The 23,547-nt window shown below is 40.8% G+C and overlaps 1 protein-coding gene and 1 pseudogene across 1 annotated transcript in view; both read right to left on the minus strand.

Moving 5' to 3' along the window:
* The window catches only part of PDIA5 (protein disulfide isomerase family A member 5), a 188,141-nt gene extending 165,208 nt beyond the window's left edge, over window positions 1-22,933 (minus strand). The window contains exon 1 of the mRNA XM_072613786.1: window positions 22,700-22,933. Within this exon, the coding sequence (XP_072469887.1) occupies window positions 22,700-22,918 (219 nt within the window). The 5' untranslated portion in view covers window positions 22,919-22,933. The remainder of the gene's footprint in view (window positions 1-22,699) is intronic.
* LOC140503239 (histone H3.3A-like) lies at window positions 8,738-22,366 on the minus strand (annotated as a pseudogene).
* Window positions 22,934-23,547: the final 614 nt, after the last annotated feature.

The following is a 23,547-nucleotide window of genomic DNA, read 5'->3' on the forward strand; positions in this document are numbered from 1 at the left end:
TTTCTGCTCACCAGCCTTCTGCTTTAAGCGTATTTACATTCAGGTCTGAGCTGGGCTGAGATCCATAAAATATTCCACTGGAGCTACATACTGCTAACGGAGGGCAGTTTTCCTCCATTCTACTCATGATTAATATTACTCCCAGATGATTTCAGAAAAACCTGGAAAGATTTACATGAACTGATGCATAGTGAAGTAAATAGAACCAGGAGAACATTGTATGCAATAACAGTGATATTCTTTGATGAAGAACTGTGGAAGAACTATTCTCAGCATGATTCAAGACAATTCCCAAAGGACTAATGATAAAGCATAACATCTGCCTCCAGAGAAAGAACCAATATTGACTGAATACAGACTGAAGTGTGCTATTTTTCACTTTCTTTTATTTGTTTCCTTTCATTTGAATCTTCTTGTTCAAAATGACTAATATGGAAATGTTTTACGTAATTGCACATGTATAATCTATATCTGATTGCTCACCATCTCAGGGAGGGGAAAAAGGAAAGAGGGAGGGAGGGATAAAATTTGGAACTCAAACTTGAAAGAAAAATATTTTAAAAAATTATTCCCAGAACCAGATACATGTTTTCATAGGGGTCAGAGTGCCAGATCATGGAAGATACCATCATCAGAACTCAGGACACCATAACACAACTGCACACTAGAATTCTTACATGAGGATTACTGACCCCAAGTCTGTAAATGATAGAAAAGAAATAAACACAGCCCAATCTCTCAAATGGAAGTATAATTTGTTTACAGTAATTGCTATCAATGATCGCCAAATCTTCACTATTAACCCAAGTTCTTCCCTGTCAGTGCCCCATTTCCAAATGCTTTAGGCAAAACTCCACCCTAAGGTCCCAAGAACCCTTTAAACTTAACAGGTTCCCTCTAAAACCTGCTCCATCTCCTAATTTCACTGTTTCTCTTGATTACATCATAAAGTTCATTACTCAGTCTTGAAACCTGAATTATGCTGGATTCTTCCCTGGCACTCACCTATTACACCTATTCAGCTGCCAAGTCCTGCCAATTTCTTACATGCCTCACTTCTCCTTTCTGTTCCCAGTGTTACCCACTATAGATCCTTATCAGCCCTCACCTAGAATACTGTATAGAATACTATCAAGTTCATCTCAATCACGAACTCCTCTATGAAGTCTTCTCTAATGGGCTCAAATAAAACTAATACTTTTCTGGACTTCCAGAATCTCTTAAGTGACTGGTTGACTCCATTAAGTATTTCATCATTTTTTTTTAAACAGAGAAGCAGCATGGCATACCAGTTAGAAAGCTAGCTAGCCTTGAAGCCAAGAAGACCTGGGTTCAAGACCTGCCTTAATACATAGTAGACAAGTCATGTAACATCTTGTCATTGCAGGCAATTCTCTAAAGCTGTAGGTTGCAGAAAAGGTGACAACCTGAAATTCCCTGAATCAATGAAATCATAGGCCCAGTCCTTATTCCTACTGTAAAATAATTGTATTCATGTTATATATGTATGTGTATACACACATATATATGCATATACACATATGTATATCATACAGCTATACACACATATATGAATGCATATATGTATGTGTGTACACATACATACATGTATGTGTACAAGAAAGGGGGAAATGAAGGCGAGGTGGTAAATCAAGGAAGGGCTTTTTAAGAATGGGGTAAACAGAGAATGAATATTAGGAAATGAGCCATTAGAAAGGGAGAGACTGAAGCCTAGAGAGAGCAGGGATGACATTAGGGGTTTAGCCTTGGCAAGGAGATGGCCCACCTCTTCCTTTGAGAAAAGAGTAAATGAAGAAATAGCAGGGGAAGACGGGTGAGTGGCAAGGAAGAGCTCTCTGTCAATGGTCTCTATTTTTCATTGAAGTATGGCTGAGAATGTGTATGGCTTGAGAAAGGACATTTAAATCCACTCAGTTTTTAATAATTAACAAACATCAGAAAGAATATAATCCATATATTCAGATCATGACTAAAATGAAAAATTAACCACAGTAACTGATTAAATATTTTCAGCCAAGGAGATTTTTCCTCTCCCTATTCCATTCTTACTTATTTCTCTCTCTACCCATCCCACCCACACTCCCTTCTTCTTTTATTTGTCTTTTGAATGATAAAAAAGAAACATGCACTAATAAACGTACTAACATACTTACATAGTTTTTTAAATCAACTCATTAGAAAAAATATATGTTGTGTGATTCTTTCATTCCCAATCTCTCCTACATTCTATTAAGTGGTCCAAGCAATCTGTCATTATGGATTTGCTATTCAACTCAGATCAGCTAACCAGAGATACTGAATTATGTAAAAGAAGCCTGCTAAAGCAGGAAGATGTAAAGACCTAAGTTAAGTGCTTAGGAAACTGGGTGGGGGAGGGAAAGCATTCTGGCCCTTACTCTTCTACCTGGAAGGACAAACACAATGTATGTGTGTTTCGCAGATTAGGAGCTGTGAATAAACTCCATTGTACTGTGTTTAACCCATGTTTTACCTGATAGTTTCGAAATGGAAAAAAAAAAGCTTTAAGAGTATGGCTCCTTTTAGAAGTCTGGAAAGAACACTGAATGAGTTAGTGAGAATAAAAAACAGACAGATACCTGTCTTCTGAAGGCAAAAGAAAATAAATGCTAACAGAGAGTTTAGAGCTCACAAACGTGGTAGAGCAGTATCAAGGAAGTAATTAACACCTGTATTTCAAATAACACTTCCCCTAAAAGGAGGAGTGTAGTCAAAAAAAGGAAATATTTTGAAGAGCAGATCTTAAGACAGGCTAATGACCACAGTATATTCTTTACTGAAAAAAAAATTTATTTTTTCCTCCATTATATGTAAAAACAAATTTTAACATTTGTTCTTCAAAATTATGAATTCCAAATTCTCTTGGTCCCCCTCCCTCAGATAGTAAGCAATTTGATATAGGTTATACATGTGCAGTCTTATAAAATATATTTCCATATTACTCATTATGTGGAAGAAAACTCAAACCAAAAAGAAAGAAAGTGAAAAATAGTATGCTTCAAACTGCATTCAGACTCCATCAGTTCTTTCTCTGGAGGCACTTAGCATTTTTCATCATGAGTCCTTTGACATTGTCTTGGATCACTGTATTGCTGAGAATAAGTCATTCACAGTTGTTCACTGTGCAATATTGCTGATCCAGTGTTCTCCTGGTTCTGCTCACTTCACTCTGAATCAGTTCATGTAAATCTTTCCAGGTTTTTCTGAAATCATTTTGTTTGAATTTCTTACAGCACAATAATATTCCATTACAATCATATACCACAACTTGATCAGCCACTCCCCAATTAATGGGCATCTCCTCGATTTCCAATTTTTTGCCACCACAAAAAAGAGCTGCTATAAGTATTTTTGTACAAATAAGTTCTTCCCTTCCTCCCCCCCCCGCTTTTTTATAAATCTCTTGGAGATACAGGCTTAGTAGTAGCATTGCTGAATCTATTCCTGCTCTATTAGTCAATCTGATAGGTGTGAGAACCACAGTATTTAACTTCCTATCACACTATCCACTGTTCGTGTTCCAAATCTTTTTTTTCCAAACCTGAAATTCACTCTTGACCTTCTCTCTCCCCAGACATGACTTTAAATCTAGGCCTACTTTACTAATACTGAGATAATCTGGCTTGAGCTCCTTTATCTTCTTCTAAACTTTCTTAATCCAGCTTTTCCTTCTCCTAGGCAAAGCCAACTTCTCCATTTGGGCCTTTACTCCCCACGCTCTCCTCTGGCACAGATTAACTGATTAATCCCCTTCTCCCTATCTATTAGCTCTTCTCCATTATCTATAAACATGGCCCACATTTTCTCTATCCTTAAAAGAAACCCTCACTTGACTCTAGCATTCCCTATCATCCTTTATCTCTTGTTCCTTTCACTGATAAATTTCTATAAATACATATATAAAAGGTCTGCAGTAACTACTTAAACTTTCTTGATTCCCTTACCCCTTGGAATCTGGTTTCTGACTCCCTCATTTACTGAAATTACATTTTTAAAGGTCAGTATCCTCTTCTTGCTAAATTGGTAGGTGACTTCTAAAACTTCAACCTCCTTTATATTTGCTTTGCATCTTTTGACACTGATAACCCTTCCTCCTAGATCCCTTTCCTTCTAGATCTGCTCTTCTCCCTTGTCTTCCATGACCTTGCTTTCTCCTGGTTCTCCTCCTACTGTCTGACCTCTTCTTTACTAGTATCCTTTACTAGATTTCCACCCAACTTCTACCCCGTTAGTGTACCCAAACTCCAATCTCTTTTCTCTACACTCCTCCCCTCTCCAGTGTGATCTTATTGTCTCTTAGCTTTAAATATTACCTCTAGCTACAAATAATTCCTACATCTATCTATCCAGCCTCAATCTTTCTCCTAAATTATAATCCAATATCTCCAACTTCCTGTCATATCTCACCATTAATGCACTGCACAATTGGCACTTCAAACTCAACCTTTCTAAAAGTGACTTCACAATCTTCTATCCTAAACCTGAAACTCTTCCAACTTTCCCTATTTCTGCTGACAGAACCAACTATTCTCCCAGTAATTCGGACTCAAAATCTTGAAAGCTGAAAAGAGGGACAGATCTTATCCATTCTACCTCAATCAACATCTTCAGTCTTGACCTTCTTCTCAATTCCCACTGCTCCTTCCCTTAGTATAGGCTCTCATTATTGCCCCATCTGGCCTATTCCCATAGCCAACAACAGGTTTTAAGGTCTCCCCTTCCAGGCAATTCCACCTGATCCTGCATACTACTGCCAGAATAATCTTTCTCAGACATTCATTAGATCGTGTCACTGTTCTGCTCCAAACATTTCCAGTGGCTTCCTGGTGAGGCCTGTCTATATTTCTCTGCCTGGCTTCCAAAGACTGGCATATCCACCCTTCTCTCCTATCCTTCTCCACCAGCCCAACTAAACCACTTCTATCATCCAAATGTGTGCTGCACTCTCACCTCTGCTCAGCCTTGTCTCTATGTGTAATAACCTTTCATAACCTATTGAATCCCCAGCCATCCTTTAAAGTCCAATTTAAACACCACCTACTCAAGTTAAGATTTTCTTGAGCCTAGCCACCCCTCACAACTAACCCAAAACTGTGTTTTATAACAAGTTAATGCATTTGTCATGTTATAATATACAATGTTGTATGTCTATTGTAGTTATCAGTGCTAGTTGCTTATCCTGCTAACTACTCTACACCTTGTGTCTTCCTCATTTCCTAGTAAGGGTCCTACCCAAATGTTGTACTGTAGTCTACAAGTCATTAAAGAATATGCTATTATGAACATAAGCCAATTTCTTGGCACAAAAGTTAAAAAGATAAAAAAGATAAATGTACAGGTTAGAGCAGAGGTGAGGCCATGTGTGGCACTCTAAGTCCTCAAGTGTGGCTCTTTCACTGAATCCAAACTTCACAGAACAAATCACATTAATAAAAGGATCTGTTCTATAAAACTTGGACTCAAGTCAAAAGGCCACAACCAAGGACCTAGAAAGCCACATGTGGCCTCCAGCCAGCAGGTTCTTCACCCCCCAGTTTAGTACATTAAATGATGGCCCATCTAGGCCTAAAGTAAGCCAATGCATCTAGGTAGCGCAATGGAAAAAGCCCTAGGCCTGGAGTTGGGAAGACCTGAGTTCAAATCCAGCTTCAGATACTTACCAGCTGTATGACCCTGAGTTAAGTCACTTAACCTCTGTTTACCTCAGTTTCTCAACTGTAAAATAAGGACAAAACAGCACCTACTTCACAGAGCTGCTGTATTAGATGAGAAAAAATTTGTAAAACAATTAGCACAGTGCCTGACACATTTTAGATACTAAAATGCTTATTCCCTTCCCTAACCACTGTGCCTGTGATTAAACCACAAAATTAGATCACAAACTAGGGGAACTCATCAGGTTACCTAAAGTAAAGACACAGAATTTTGTTGTTCTGTCGTTTTTCAGTCCTATCTGACTCTTCATGACCCCAAGTTTTCTTGGCCAAGTTACTGGAATTTGCTACTTCCTTCTCCAGCTCATTTTATAGATGAGGAACTGAGGCAAGCAGTGTTAAGTGACTTGCCTAAGGTCACACAACTAGTAAGTGTTTGAGGCTGGATTTGAACTCAGAAAGATGATATTCCTGACTCCAGACCCAGCACTCTATCCACTTTGCTACATAGTTGCCCCAAAAGACACAGGATACAGGAAGAAATAAAAACCTCCTAAGCAATCTTTTCCATCAACTTTAATCCCATCACTTGAGCCCTAGGAGTTAGGAAGGCTCTTTCAGTTTCAATGATTTTCAGAATTGCGGAGGATATTGGAGGTCATCTAGCTCAACTTACTTTAGAAATCCCTTCCTGAACATCCTTTAAAGGGAACTCTCTGTCACAAGACAGCTTATTCCACTACTGGACAGCTAGCTGGCTCTTTCTAGAGGATCTTTCGTATATTGAGTTAATTCCTGTAACATCCACCACATCACACTAGTTTACCCCTCTGAAGGTAGAAAGAATGAGCTGAATCCTTCTTATTCATGATTAGTCCTTCAGCAGTCTGAAAACCTTTACCATATCTCTCTAGTCCTTTCTTCTTCAGGCTAAGCCATCCCTACCTCCTTCAACTATAACTCATGACATGGTACAGAGACTCTTGACAACCTTGTGTAATTCTTTCCTGGGAGGCTCTAGTTTTCTAAAGTTCCTCCTAAAGTGAACCAAACACAAATTCTACGCAGGGGAATAGTATAGAAAGTGCTCAAGCACAACTGACTTCTAAGAAAAATAAGCAAGGTTTTGGTATGAATGTCTCTAAGGATTATTTTACACTCCTCGGTCAAAGGAAAAGTAAGGTTTTCAATGAGTACTGCCCTACTTGGAGAAAAGGATCTACAGGGGACATGCTTATTTGGAACCTGTGAATGACTTCTCAGTAATGAGTCAAACCTATGAGTCATTCAATTTTAGCCCATTAGAAACAACGAGTGAGACAGAACTAAGCATGGCACCAAATACTACCATATCTTCTGGGAGAAGAAGAAAGTGTCAGAATCTATAAACAAGCTAGTTTCCTCCTCCTGCTTTCCTCACGTGGCATCATCTTCCAATTCACCAGCTCAAAAGAACTGTGCTCATCTTTGACTCTTCCCTCTCCCTCAATTCTGAGTTAGTCCACAAACTCTTAATTTTTCCTTCGTACTGTGTCTTAGATTTGTCCCTTCCTTTCCTTTCACAGAGTCACTGCCCTAGTCCTGATGCAATCGCTTCTTAACCTGTCTCCAGTCTTACATCCCACTATTCTATTCTCCTTACAGGCATCAGACTGATGAGTCTAAGATCACTAGGATAATGTCACTTGCCCTACTCAAAAATCCTCAATAGATCCCCATTACCTAAAGAATGAAGTCCAAACTCCTTAAGCAGGCACTCAATGTCCTCCATAATAAGAATTCACATTAATCTAGTGCTTTAAAGCTTACAAAGTGTTTTCCTCACAAAAAATCCTGTGAGGTAGGTACTGTGCAATCATCCCCATTTTCCAGATTAGGAAGTTAAGGTTCAGAGACTTGTCTGTGGTTACTGAGTCAGTAAATCTTGAGGGTCTCTAGGTCACCTGTCTCCCCAGGCAGCACTTGCTTACCCCAAGCTGCCTCTCATTCTGCTTCCAATCTACCTTTCTAACCTGTCCTATCACGAGTCTCCTAAAGCAGAGGTCCTTAACCTGGGGTCTGGGAACTTCTTAAAAAATATTTTCATAACTGTATTTCTATATAGTTGGATTCCTTTGAATCTTATTTTAATTTTGTGTATTTAAAAACATTGTTCTGAGAGGAGTCTTCACCAGATTGTCAAAGGGCACTATGATACCAAAAAGATTCAGAGCTCCTGCCTTCATACCAAGCCTAACTGTAGAGTGAACATTCCCTAAACATTTTATCTAAATCTGTCTTCACCATCTTCATCTCACGTCCTCCATCATGCCTCCTGCTCAAAACAGCTTTGCTGCTCCCAACTATCTGAGTCTACTCATTCTATAAGGCCAAGTTCAAATAAATGAACTTTTCTCCTCTGCCTTCCTTCCTTCTAACAATTTACCTGGATGCCTGGGAAACTCACAGCCTGTTTCCCCCACATGGAATCATTTTCTAATTCAATTACTACTGCATAGTACTGTTTGTGTCACTCATCTACACATAAATGCTATTTTTTTTGTTTAAATGTGTGTTTTGTTTCCCATCTGGCCTAAAATCCTTAAATGCAGGGCTTTTTTAAAGAAAAGTTTCTTATCTCATTTTCTACCTGGTTTTTTTTTTTTTTTTGTAGTTTAATGTATTTTAATAGCAAACTTACAGGAACAGCACAGAAGACAGACAACATTAAAAACATGTACTTGCATGTAGGGCAACTCAGTTAGAAAAGTATAGTGAATGGATGGAATCTACCATATGATAAAAACGCTACACACACCATTTAGTTGCCGTCAATAAGAAATTTACTTTTTAAAAAAATCCAAATGCTGGCATTGTCCAGAAAAATTTAACAAGTTTATTTATAATTGTTATAAAGTTGAATCGTTGAAACTTGTTCATGGAAACATTTTTTTTGACCGCATTAATGCTTTATGTCCTCGCATTTATATTCAAAATTCACACACAAATGAAAATGGAAAAAACTTGCCAATACCTGATTCTGTCCCCTATTTTTCCATTCACAATCATATACTTAGGTACCTTTTGACCCCATGGGAAAAAAATATCTAACGTTCAGAACTACCAATAACAGGAAGAAGAGATTTTTTTCTGGTTTGAGAATGAAGAATGTTTCCCATCATAGTGGAGTTTAAGCACGTTCTCCATGTATGCGGCGTGCTAGCTGGATATCTTTTGGCATGATTGTGACACGTGTGGCGTGGACAGCACATAGGTTGGTGTCCTCAAACAGGCCAACCAGCTAGGCTTCACTTGCCTCCTGCAAAGCACCAACTGCTGCACTCTGGAAGCGCAGATCTGTTTTGAAGTGCTGAGCAATTTCACGCACCAGACGCTGGAAGGGAAGTTTACGAATCAGAAGTTCGGTGGACTTCTGATAACGTCGGATTTCACGGAGAGCCACAGCACCGGGCCTGTAGCGATGAGGCTTCTTGACCCCTCCGGTAGAGGGCGCACTCTTGCGAGCGGCTTGTGTAGCGAGCTGCTTCCTGGGGGCTTTACCACCGGCGGATTTACAGGCACTTTGCTTGGTACGAGCCACGTTCCTGAAAACTTCTCCTTACACACCCCCTTCTCCTTCGGCTTGGGCTGGAGAGCCACGGCGGCCTCTACCTGGTTTTAATAAATATCTTTTGCTTGTAAAACAAAAAAAAGGAAAGAAGGAAGAAAGAAAAACTTTTTTATAAGCCCCCATTACAATAATTTCTGGAGGAGGGAAAAGTCTTTTTTGGTCTGGGCTAGGGGCATTTTTTCCCATGTAGGGAACTTCTGATGTGGAAACTTCTTCCACTGATACAGCTTAGCAGCGTTTTTGTACCTGGCTCACAACAGTTTTACCAGTTGCTGAAGGCACTAAAAGGGAAAGTAATTTTGTCCATAGTCACAGACCCAATATGTATGAGGGGAAAGACTTAACTAGGGCTTACTGATTTCAAGGCCAGCTTGCTATTCACCATGACATGTTGCTTCCCCACCAAGCAGTTATATTTTAGATAGAGTATGGGTGTTCAAATAATTTTGATGGAGGAATAAAGGCTGGAGTAGTTGTTTGGGAAATATGATTATTTTACTCACCTTTCACCTCCCCCTCCCACCTTGTGTTATAAAATATCCCTGCCCTCACTAAAAATGATTGTAAACTGTGAGACAAATCAATTACAGTACTAAAGATGAAGGCAGTACTGTGTTTATTAAAATATAAATGTGGAATTATTTTAAGTGTTCCATGGAAGCTGCCTGCAAAACATCTATTGAGAATCCCTAAAAAATGATATTGGAGAAGAAATGATAGCCAGACTCAGAAGAGGAGAGGGATCCTCAGTTGGGTAGGGCAGACTTTTCAGAACTGAAGGGTACTTAAGAAAAAAGGAAAGGGAAAAAGGTCAAATGTTACCTCTCCTCTCTCAGACGAGCAGGGGCTATGGACATGGGATGAAGTAAGCACATAGCATCCCTGTGACCTTGCTTGTTTTTCTCTAAAGAAATGATTCAATGGGGAAAAAAGGGGGGAGGAAGGAAGAGATGAAGGAATAAACCAAAGGAATTAGTAGAAATATCTGGTGTAAACACAGGAAGCAACAATAAAACTTTTTTTTTTAAAAATGAGAGTGTTCAATAAAAGACATAGACCAAGAAAGGGGCTGTGTGCTAATGAGGCATGGAAAGCTGAATATAAAATATTAAGAATAGTTCTTGTAAAAAAAAAAAAAAAGACAAACCAACTTCGTGTGTGTGTGTGTGTGTGTGTGTGTGTGTGTGTATCAATCAAGATCTAGGGATAGCTTAGTGATACAGAGAAGACAGATTTCTTGGGTCAGAGGAAGAAGACCTAATAGTTTTTACCAAAACAGGAAAAAGCCTTACTCCTCTGGAGACCAAAAGGATCTAGAAGGTCCTAGGGTGGGGGTAGGGGTAGAAGTGGAAGGTAGGGAGAAGGGAATATGTCAGCTGCCTCCAGCTAAGGCCTTCCAACCTACAGTTGGATTCTATAATTTAGTAGAAAAATCTTAGCCACTCTCAATGACCTGGTCGGGTTTTTCCATTGACTAGCTAAGGATCCACTGGTTTAATATTTTAAGCCTATGGAAAGTCAGGCTGTAGAACCACATACAATTTACCCCACATAGGCTATACATCAAAATGCCTTCCTTCCTGGCAAAATTACTTGTGCACTACGTCCAGGTGTGATGATGGCAATAAGACACGTTTAATATATGCTGCTTTGCAGTTAATATCCATTATCTCATTTGAGCCTCACAACAACCCTGTTAAGTCAGTTATTACTAATATTATCCTTAATTTTTTATTTTTGTTTTCACAAATGAGAAAATAATACTCAGAAAGGTGAAGTGGCTTATCTGTGACCACACAGCCTTATTAAATTTCAAAAGTGAAGTTTGTACCTAGGCCCTCCTGAATTCCAAGTCCAGGGCTCTATTCATTATGCCACAATTTTCAGCGTGTTGGACCGAAAGAGACTGAATGAGAAATAACAGCACCCGAGGCTGGTTAAGAAAAGCTTAGGGCAACAAAAAGGTCCTGGGGGATTTTTTAAAGCTCTGCTGAGAAAAGAGGAGGGTCAAAGAAGGGGCAGGTCACGACAGGGCAAAGAGGGAGAGAAGGCAGAGTCTGATCAACTCCTATTTTGCTTATTTTCCATTCCAAAAAGTATGATCATTGGACGGAAAGGAACAGGGGGGAGGGAAATGGCTACTATCAAGATGATACTTAAGATAAATATGGAGATATTAAGAGAAAATCTAGCTGCTTTACATGAGCTGAAGTCTCCAGGCCTAGAGGAAATATATCCTAGGGCACTAAAAGAACAGGAAAATGTGGTGGGAGAACTTCTTTCAACAATCTTTGAAAGAGGTACCATAGGATTAGAAAAAGGCAGATATCCTGAATTTCAAAAAAGGCAAGACAATGGAATGTGCAATATGTAGGCCAGTGAGCTTGACTTCCATTCCTGGAAGAATTCTGGAATGCATTATTAAAGGGGTAGATACTGAATGCCTAGAAAAAGAAACCATGATCACAAAGAGTCAGCATGGCTTCATCAAGAATAGATCATGTCAAATTAACTTTATTTCTTTTTTTTTTTTGACAAGTTCATTAGACTGACAGATCAGGAAAATACCATAGATTTTTTTAGATGATTATTTAGCAAAACATTTGACAAAGTAAAAAGTCATGCTATTCTTAAGGAAAAGATGGTTAAAATAAAAGCTAGAGAATAATACTTAGCTGAATTTGCAACTGCTTGAATGGCCATAACCAAAAAGTGGCCACTAATGGCCTAATGTCAGCTTAGAAGATCTTTAAAGGGATGCCACAACCCAACAAAAATTAAATACTTATCTGTACTATATCTATGCTAGACATTTGAGAATAGAAAAACAAAATAATAACCAGTCCCTGCCCTCAAGAAGCTTACATTCTATAGAAGATACAATATGTAAACAGATAATACATAATATTATCACATTATCTGGTAAGAGACAGACAGGTGGTACAGTGGACAGAGTAGCAAGCCTGGAGCCATGTTTGCTTCCATTTCTTCATCTGTAAAATGAGTTGGAGAAGGAAATGGCAAAACACTCTAGTACCTTTACCAAGAAAACCCCAGATGAAGTCATGAAGAGTAGAACACAACTGAAATGACAGCCCACCACCAACAAAAACACACTATATGTAAACAGATAATTATAAACAAATACAGTCAGTTCTGCTATAATGCATATTTGCCTTCTCATCATTTCTCATAGCACAACAGTATTCCATTACATTCATATACCACAACTTGTTCAGTCATTCCCAACTGATGAACATCCCCTCAATTTCAGTTCTTTACCACCACAAAAAGCTGTTATAAATATTTTTGTACATGTGAGTCCTTTTCCCATTAGTGCATGTTTTAAAAACAAGAATTTGTTCCAAGATGACTGATATATTTAAAAGCTAAGGTGGGAAAAGGAGAAAAGATACTCACCTGGAAGGTATGGTAGAAAAAATGAAAAAGTCAAGAGTGGAGTCTAGAAAGAATAAACATACAGCTGGCCTGGAAGCTTTCCTCAAAATAGAGATTCTGGAAGGAATAAGCCAGAGGACAGACATAAAAATGTTCTAGTGTGAGGACAAGACTTTGTTCTAAGGATCTGTGTTTGGTCCACAATTGTTTAATATTTTTATCAATACCCTGGATGAAGGTATAAAGGGTTATGTATTCATTTTGTTTCACACCTATTTGACACCTCCAACAAATTTAGGATGAGACCTGTCTTTGACTAGGTTTTGTCCTTTTAAAAACATCTCTCCCCTATATTTGGTCTAATACAGTAACCTTTTTTGTATTCCCAATAGTGCTTAAAGTACATAAATGCTGTAGGTGTTGACAAGGGTATAAGAAAACAATTAGTCAGCTGGATTACTGATCTGGCGAGTTTATGAAAACAGATCTTTGTTTTAGGATTATAATTCCAGTCCCTTTAAACAAAACATAGACTACTAATGCTACTAGTGGTTTAGAAACCTAGTCTCCCCATGCCAGGGCACAGACTAGAGCTGATTCCTTGGATTCCTGACAAATCTGCAGATCCAGGATGCTAACGTGTTATTTTGCTTATATTATTACACAATATCCATCCAAATCCAACAATGCATTAATATAGAGAAAGATAGCAGTTACATAAAACTGCTAAAACCTCAGTATTCCCCTACAACCTGAGAAAAAAAATCAAACCCCCACTATTTCAATTAGTTATTTTCCAACCAAATGTTAGCCTTGTACAGGACAACACTAAATATGACTCTTCCCCAGTTACTAAGTCTCCATCCCATTCCAAATTACCAAGACTGGAACAATAACAACAATTATGCCGACCAGCACTGTTTTTACTTCCAGACTTGGAAAAACACTCGTAAGAGCCCCAATGCACAACTTAGTTACTACTTTCAAATATGGCATATTCACCTAACACTAAAGTGGGAGTCACAGAGCCTGGATTTCCATGCTGGTTCTGATAGTACCTGTGGGGCTTTGGACAAATGTTTAAACCTTTCCCAGTCTCAGTTTCTTCATTTGGAAAATAAAGAGATGATCTCCAAGGTCCATTCCAGTTCTGAAGTCTATGACCTTTGCTATTCCTAAAACTCTTTCAGAGGAAAAAGCAAAAACAAAAGACTACACATAAACAACAATAAAAACTTTTTAATGTTGGGGAATTTACAACCTATAAAACATTAATTGCTTTTCTTAACAAGAGAGAAGTAGATAAGGTCCAAGTAGGTTGCTTTCAAGTAAATATAATGCTGTTGTTGAGCCTTTTCAGTTGTGTCTAACTCTGTGACCCCATTTGGGGTTTTCTTGGTAAAGTTACTGGAGTGGTTTGCCAGCTCATTTTACAAATGAGGAAATTGAGGCAAAAAGGTTAAGGGTTAAGTGACTTGCCTGGGGTCACACAGTTTGTAAGTGTCTGAGGACAGATTTGAACTCAGGTAGATGAATTTTCCTGATGCCAAGCCTAGAGCTCTATCCACTTAGCCACCCAAGTGAAAATCATGCCACTAGTTAAGAAAAAGTTTTTGTTTGTTCAGGCATGGCTCAATGTCCAGTAGTCTAATAACAACACAGCTGTACATAGGGCTTTAAGGTTGACAAAGTCCTTTCCTCATAACAACACTGGAATGAAAGTATTATTGTTTTCATTTGACAAGATAAGGAAACAGATTCACTGAGATTAAGTGAGTAGCCCATGGGCATACTGTTCATTAGAGTCAGAGCCAGGATTTAAATCCAGATATTCTCACTGCATGAGTTCTTTCACACTATGCCATTCTGCTTAAATAAAAACCAGATTTTTAGTATTGACAGGCTCACCCTTGTTCCCCACTCCATATATTCTTTTACCTGTGACCTATAAATGAGGTATCTGAAAGACCATCCTAGTTACAGTTAATGATGTTAGTCCATCTATATGGCTGCCTGAGCACCTTCAAAGTGGGTGAGTGAACATATGTATTCTTGTAAAATGTCCAGTATTAGGCCAGGTATAATTAGGTGTCTTAGTGATGAAGCTGTTCTCTCTACACTTGAGTCTCACATGACTCCAGTCACAGGATGGCTCTCTGGACCAAAGCAGCCTAGACTACATCAGAACCTTTTAAAAACTACTGAGCCTTAAACAAAGATAGTTGTTAATATTTCCCATCTTGAGGATAAAAAGAGTTGCTTGTGCCAAAGAGGGAATATTATTCCCTAGGGCAAGATGATAACAATTCCCTGTACTCTGGCAGGTGGTAAATGAGCTGGCACCTCTCTGGAATCAGGCGGAGATGCCACCACAATCAGTTCAATAAAGACATCTGTTCCACACGCAGCTGAGATCAGGGAGCCTGCATAATTAGTGAACTCTAAGGACTTCTTCTAGACAAAAAGGCATCACAGTCTCATGCCCCAACCTCTCGAATCCTATGCCTAGTCTGAATCTGTATACTCTTTCTAAATTCAAACACTTAGAAGTGGTTGGGGAATGATATGGAAGGAAGCCCTGATAAGCAGGGTAGCCAGACTAAATACTTCAGAAAGAAGAAAAAGTCAGTCAGAGAAGGATGACAGAGGTGAAAAGAATTAAGTCATTGAAAACCCAGCTGGCTGGCATCTCTGCCCCTCCTCTTTGTTCCAATTTAAGAGATGACTGAAATGTAAAGCTCCTCCCATTACAGGAAATAGTCTGTGTGGATTTCGCTTAAGTTTATTTGCCAAAATAGTTGAAGGAACTTTAAAGCGAAAGTCTACAGAGATATCACTGTCTGTACTTTCACTCCCCCTTTAACCCCCAGCAAGAGCAAATAAGTTCCTATTCCAGCCAATCATCAAGAACAAGGAAGAAGATGTTGGGCCTTATTAGGTAACCATTCCAGACTGGAGTCAGGACTACTGTGTCTGTTTTTCCTCTACAACAGCCCACTCCCAATCCTCAATCAAATCAATACACCAGAAACTTCTGTCTCAAATCCTACCAATCTAAGACGTCTGGAAATTGTTTCTACTTCATTTAGAATTGTCTACTCCTATGTCATTCAGCCAACTCAGCCATGAAATGAAATGTGAGATGGTCATGGAGGCCACTCTGGAAAATGATTTGGAATTTTAGCAAAATAAGATCACTAGTTATCCATAATCTTTAACCCAGTGTTACCACTAATAAGGGTGCTGTCCAAGGAGGAGAAAGACACAGGTAAAAGTCTCATATATATATATATGCAAACATCTATAGTAGCACTTTTTGTTGTACCAAGGAACCAGAAATAAAGTGAGGACTCATCAATTGGGAAATGAAAGGACAATTGTGGCATACGAACCCAATGGAATATTGTTGTACCAAAAGAAATGACAAATATGAATAATGCAAAGAGAGTTGTATAAATTGCAGAACCAGAAGAATAATTTACAGGATGACCACCTAAGTATGGCAATAATGTAAAGGAAAATAATACTAAAAGACTTCAGAATTGTGATCAAAGCAATCGCCAATAATGACTTCAAAAGATTATTGGTGAAGCATGCATCTTACCTCTAGACAGAGGGGGAAGATTAAATGTGTAACAAAAAATTAACTGAAACAATTAATAACCAGAGAAGTTTTAGTATATAAAGTAAATCCACAGATTGGAGACATGGAATGAGGCATACATTTTCAAACATACATTTTCAAACATGTACATTTGTTTTGCTTGACAGAACTTATTGTTACAAGGTTGATCTGTACTTTGGGAGGAGGAAAGTTAGTGAGAAGTGACAATGATATTTTTTAAAAAGAGCATCAAAAAACTTTTTTTAAAAGATAGTCATGGAGTAATACCATAACCATCTACTACCAAATAAATGAGGTGGCGGTGATGAGGAAGGTCTCTCTGCCCAAACTGATGGTTTCACATTCAAAGGAAAAGAAGGAAGGTAATCACCCAAGGAACGATGTAATACCTACAATATTCACCTCTCTGCTTTCCCTTTCCAGGTGTTGGCTCTGGAGTCATTCAACAAATGCCTGTGTACAAATCCCTGTGCAAGGTATTGCGGAGGGTACAAAGTTTATCTAAGAAATGGGCCATACTCTCAAAACAGTCTCTTAAGGGATTTAATACAAAGATAAATATAATGCACAATATTACATGATAGTGAATTAGAGAGGCAAAACCAAGTATTACCTGTGGGAGGGGGGAAGAGAAAGAGAGAAAGAGATCCCTGCTAACCAAAGGGATCAGAGAATGCTGCCTGAATGAGGGAGAATCTGAGCTGAGCTTTACAGGATAGGGAGGAATTCAACAGGTAAAGATGGAAAGTGAGGGCACTCTAGGCAAAGGGAATATAGGGATCAAAGAATTCAGTGTGTGTTGGAGGAGAAGGGGATCGGGAAGCCAGCTCCAATTGGGCTGCATCACAGTGTAGGAAAGGGGAAGGGGGGCTGGTTGAAGATTGAAGACTGCCCTAAATGTAATTCATGAGACCTTGATCATGAACTGGAAGAAGACAGAAAGCCAATGGCAGGAGTGGGTCTACTACAGGTAAGACAGTACGTTAACATAAATACTCAGTAATAACAACAGTTGTCATTTATAGATGATGTCTTTTTGTAAATATCTTCATTTGAGTGGGTATGAACCACAGGCTAATAGATTTAAAGCTGGGGGCTTTAAGGGAGCTCAGAAGTCACCAAGTCTGACCCATCATTTTAGAACTAGCATATAGAACTAGCATACAGAAAGAAGCATATAGAGAAGTTAAGTGACTTAGCCAGGGTCACACTGCTCATGTCTGAGGTGTGACCTGAATCTGCCAATTCTGATGCCAATGATCCACTATGCCTTGCTGATTTCAAGACAGGATTATTCAGAGTACTAATTCAAGATCAAAATACAGAAGTCAAAAGCAAAATCTCCAATACTAGGGTTCATTTCACACACATATACCTCACTCCTTGACCAAGGATAAAAGAGGTGGCAGTAAGCACTGCTTACTTGCTGAGGTGAGGGCCAGACCACATTCAGGATGACAAAGATAGATTTCCCAGGCTGCAATCAGACTTACTCTCACTTTCTGCTCTCTCTCCCTCTCAAGAGAAGAAATATTTCACCTAGTGATAAGTATGGCAATAAATGTCATGGTCAAAAGAGTTTGAGCAGTCTCCTACAGAGGGAAATAGAGACTAGTCAGGAGGATGTGAAATGTAGCCAGATATTCTAAAACTCATGGAAAATCATTAGCCCTCTCTGAACTACATTAAAATTTTTTCCCTAGTTAGCATCAGGCTCCCTATGCACCTGGGTGACTCACAACCAAAGCATCAGTTAATTCCCTCTCCTGACTGTTTGTCAGTGGTAGCATTACTTTCTCAGTCATCCAAACTTCAGACTCATATGTGACTCTTCTCTTTCCCCAAGTACCATTCACTAAGTCCTACTGAGTCTTCCTTTATAATACTCCCACATCTACCTCTCCTTTCCATTCTCCTACCATCACCTAAAGTCTTAACTATTGCAAAAGCTTCCTAAATTGTTTAGTTTTCTCTCATTCATTTCATTCATCTTTCCAGCATACCAGTGCCATATTAATATTAAAGCACTGCTTTCTTCACATCGTTTCTTCAATCAATTCTTATTCCTACAGAAAAAAAACTTCAAATCTTTAGTTTGCCAATCAAGGTCCTCCACAAACTGCCCCTAACCAAAAACAGTATGATTATGGAAGAACCTGTATACTTCTAATTTAATAGTGGGACTTTCCCTAGGTGAAATGATTTTGGCTGTTGGTTCCAAACTCCTTTCCACCAAACTTTTTATTAAAACAATTACCTTTTGTTATCTCTACACTTCATATAGAGAATGGTCAAAAGACAAGTTAGCAAAGCGAGAAAGATGATAAAGAAGGGAATTGTGTAATCAACTCTTGAGTAATGGAAGCAAGAGAAGAGGTAAGGTAGAAGAGTGGAAAGGATTCTTGACAGAGTCAGAGGATCTGAGTTCAAATTTTATTTCTCACATGATGTGATCTTGGGAAAATCACTTAATCTCTTTGGGCTTCAATTTCTTGTTCTGTTCAATGAGGAGGTCAGATAGTCTCTTTTAAATCTGTGACCCTATATGTCTCATTATTCCACAAAAGAATCTTGACTCCAGTCATACTGATCTCTTCATTTTCCCTCCCTGCAAACAGTGCTCATTCCTTTTCCTCTTTACTTTGCTCATATACTTATAGCATGCGCCTTCCATAGCATGCTCATCCCCCTCTATCTGACCATAAACCCTACCCATCATGGCCTAGTTCTAGTTCAAGAAAAAGCCTTCCTGAACATAAGAATCGCTCCTTCCACTGAATTCAAAGTACTTGTTTGTAACACTTCAGAGGGATCATTGCCCAAGTAGTAAATGAGAGAGTCCAGAGTTGAACACAGGTGCTCTGAGTACATTTCCAGTGGGGCAGAATGGACAGAGCACCTGAGCTCAAATCTAGACTCTCTCAATAACTACCTGTGTAACCTTGGACAAGCCACTTAATCCTTCACAATGAAAGGATCAGACTAAATGACCTCCAAGGTTCTTTCTAGTGATCTAAATCAAGGATCTCATATAACTGGTACTAAATCATCCATAGGCCATTTCCAACCTACTTATAAAGTGGGTTGTTCCAAAGGCTTGTTCTTCAGTCAGATGTTCAGAACTTGAACGTGTTTTCCTACTGAAACAAAACATTAAGTGGTCAGTTTCTGATTTAGTATCAAAAGCCTAATTTAACTTACAGTATAGCCAAAACATAAAAAAAAAAGGCTCTTTGGGAAAATGGACAGGATTCCACTTTACAGAAGGATCAAATCCTCCCCCAACCCTTCGCCCAAAGCAGGGCACATGCCAGTCAATGGGAAAAGGGGTTTTCCCAGCTTCAAGCCAGCATACTGGCTCCCCTGGGGGAACGACTTCTGGGACAGAGGCTTGGGCAAACATGATAGAGGAAGATTCTGACAGATAAAAAATGGAGATTCCTCCTGCTAAGGAGGAGGAGGAGGAAGTGGGTAGAGGGAAAAGTAATGCAGGAAGGTGGGATGGTTGCTTTGAAAAGTGAAGGATTACACAAACAAGTCAACTGGGGGAGAGGAGAAGGGAAGGGGAAGTGGGAATAGTTCAGCTAGCAGGGTGGAGATAGGAGAAAAGGAAATGAATGGTTCAACAGCAAGGCCATCTCTGAATTCAGAGAAAAAAGGGACTGTAAAAAGAAATTAGCTAGAGGAGAGAGGGAAGAGGGCAGGAAGGGTAAAGGGACAGGGAAAAGAGAAAAGGAATGATGAGACCTGGAAATGGAAAAAATCTTAGATGTTATCTAGAACAACTCACTTACTTTATATGTGAAGAAACTAGAGGTTTGGAGAGTTTAAGTGTCTAACATACCATTCACACAGGATTCCAACCTAGGTCCACTGACTCCAAATCCTACACACTTTTCACTATAACAGTTAGAGAAAGAATTGGGCCAGAACAAGTTGGGTTCCAGCTTTAGAGAGTAGGGCAATCTAAGGGAAATAGAGTAGCAGAAATAAACAGCTAGGAGTGTTTAAAAGGAAGAAACAATCCCACAAATGGAACAGAGAAGAGGGAGGGCAAATTTATACTACCAGATGGGGGTAACTATTCACATTCAAATCAAACATTTCTAGTCAATCTTCTTATAATGACTTATAACAGACATCTCTTGCATCGTCCTCCTAAAGAGGCGTCTAACTTTGTGTATAATCTTGTCTCCCTGAGACCCTAAATAGAAGAAATCACACATCATATTTTATGTATCCCTCACAGAACCTAACACAATGCTATGCTCAATAAATATTTGTTGAAAGAAGTAAAGGAACCCAACCTTCTCCCTTGAATTCCTGAGGACCTTATCAGACATACATGGTGTATAAATGTACAGTAGCCCATCCCAGTTTCCTAAGAAAAGAAAAACAAACACACCAACCTTCACCTTCACTGTCTGCTTATTCCCTTCTCTTAAGCCAGGCTTGGGGGGAGGGGGAAAGGTAGGGACGGTGGGGGTGGAAATCTACTTTCAAGGTATGCTTCTTCTTTTTCCATTTTAGGGGTAATATATATGATGCATCTCTCAGAGTTCCAATTTTATTTTCCATGAAAAACTAATCACAGAAACCTACTTACAATTTTAAAAGTTTTGTTACTGTTGCCATTTTTACAGTTAGGGAGGGGTGGTTGACAGACTGAGCTGAACTGGTTTCTTGTGACAGTGCAGACCTCAAAATTCCAATTCTTATATGCACTAGAGAAGTGGGTAACGATCATCCCAAAAAGAACAAAAAAAAGACCCTACCTGCCTATATATGTGCTCACAATTCCCATTAGCCCACAAGTAAGATGATTAAGAAAAGACTTTGAGATCAGATGTGGTTGAAGGCAAGGGAGGAAATCTGTTCCTTCCCTCAGGAAGGATGGAAATCTTGGCAGGAACAATCATCCCTCATCCCTTCCGTCCACGGGAAGGTCAATGATTTCCTCCCATTCCCTAGTGAGTAATTCCAGTATTTCCGAATCCTAAAAGAGACCTAAACTGAAGTACAAGTTGACATCAACTATATTATCTGCATAGTCCCTGTCTTTCCAGTAATGTACTTAGACGAGCAGGTGTTTTTGAAATTCAGTGCCCACATATATTCAGAAAGGCTAGTAAGCCCAGACAGGCCTTCTTTTACTTCTCACCCCCAGAAAAATAAATTAAATCAAAGAAATAACCTCATGCAGGCCACATCACACCTTTCTACATGCATACAAGTTGTCCCTTCACATGAAATGAAATCCCACAGGTACTATCTTCTCTGTGAAGCCATCCTCGATCTCCCCGGTTATTAGTACTCTCCTCTTCCTTCTCAAAAATCTTTTACTTGCTTCATTCCTCCATAACTTGTATCTACTTAGACATACAACATCTCCCCTAAAAAATACAAGTTCTTTGGGAGTATGGGCGGTTCATTCTGTATCCTCAGAGCTTAGCACAGTGCCTTACAAATACTAGGTATTTATTATCTCTTGAATTAAATTCTCCCCGGTTCCTCTTCCCTTGATGGTCATCTTTAAGCCATCTGGAAACAGAGGATCAATTCACCAAACTTATGTTGGAAGGAAGGGAGAGTAATTGGGGAAATGGAAAAGCTTTAGGCTGGAGGCATCCTAACTTTGTCACTCCCTATCCAGGACTAAACAGTTGCCCTCCACCTAACAGATAAAAGACCAGAATTCTATCGATTCCTCCTCTTGCCAAGAGGGAAGCTCTTGGGAGGAGGCCAAGGGGGAGTGAGGCTGCAGGGAGGGGAAGAGGCCGCCTCATGCCATCCCCTCCCAGGCCCCCATCCATTCTGGCACTCGGCAGCTCGGGTCTCCAGGGTCCTCCGGGGTGTGACCCAGGGACGCTCTCCGGAGCACGGGGGTGGGAGCGTCACACCCGCCAAGTCTGGGAGGGCTCCTCCCCCACGGCACAAACGGGACCTCTCAGCCCACGCCGGGTTAACGACAGTGACCTCCAGGACCGGGCTGCCCCGGCCTCCAAGGGGCCTGGCCCGTGGGTGCAGGGGTCTGGGCATGGGGGAAGAGGGCAGCGCGGTCACATGAAGCCAGAAGTCTCAGGGACGGAAACCAAGAAGCGTGAGCGACCCGAAATTCGGCTGCCTGGTGATGCCCCCTGAGCCCCCCGCGCCCCCACTCCCGGGCGTACACACGCACAGGTGCAAGGGGCATTACCCAGGCACGGGGAGGGCGTCCTCTCTTCCGCCCCGGCTCCGCTCCCGGGCTTGCCCGGCGGCCCCGGAGCGGCCCGCGCGGCTCCTCTCAGCTCTCGGGCAGTCATGCCCCGCGCCCCCGGCACAGCCTGCAGCGTGCCCACCTCCCTCCCCGGCGCGGCCCCTGCCCAGCCTCACCAGCAACGCCAGCAGCAGCAGCAACAGCCCGGAGCGACACCCACGGCCGGCCCGACCCATCACCGCCGCCGCCGCCTGCCCCGCCAGCCTGCCTGCCAGGTGCCCGCCCGGCCCGGCCCGGCCCGGCTCCGGCTCCCGCTCCTCCAACGGCCGCGGCCGCTGCCCTGGGCCCCGCCCCCAGCGCCCTCGAAGTTCCCGGTGCCACGTCTGGAGAGGCATGCGCACTGCGCCGGGGCGGGCCAGCCGGGGGCGTGGGAAGGGGAGAGGGGGAAATGGGCATGCTGGGGATTGTAGTTTCTGAAGGCGGGGTCGAAAAAAAAGGGGTATATCCCAACCAAGGACTACGCGGCTGGCAACTCCAGGACAGTTCCGAGCCCTGAACTTGCGTGGGTGGGTTGAGAGGGCTTCTCCCCGGTGCCCACTTGCCTCCTTCCCCAGCTGGTTCTGGGGCTCCGAGAGGGAGTGGTGTTCTAAGAGAGATGGTCGTGCATCCCTGGGGCTAGACAGGACCAGAGTTTCTTCTGTAGTGCTCCCGGCATTAACCAATGCTTAGGGACCTTACCGAGCAGGTACTGACTGTCCATCAGGAATCCAGATCGCAAAGCTGGGAGGAAACTTCAAGTCCAGACCCTCTAATGTTCACAGACCAAGACGTTGAAGACTGTCATCATCATCATCATCACCATCACCATCACCACCACCACCATCATCATCACCATCACATCATCACCATCACCATCACCATCACATCATCATCATCACCACACCACCACCACCACCATCATCATCATCACCACACCACCACCATCATCATCATCACCACCATCATCATCACCATCACATCATCA

The sequence above is a fragment of the Notamacropus eugenii genome, chromosome 5 (assembly GCF_028372415.1).
Source record: "Notamacropus eugenii isolate mMacEug1 chromosome 5, mMacEug1.pri_v2, whole genome shotgun sequence".
NCBI lineage: Eukaryota > Metazoa > Chordata > Mammalia > Diprotodontia > Macropodidae > Notamacropus > Notamacropus eugenii.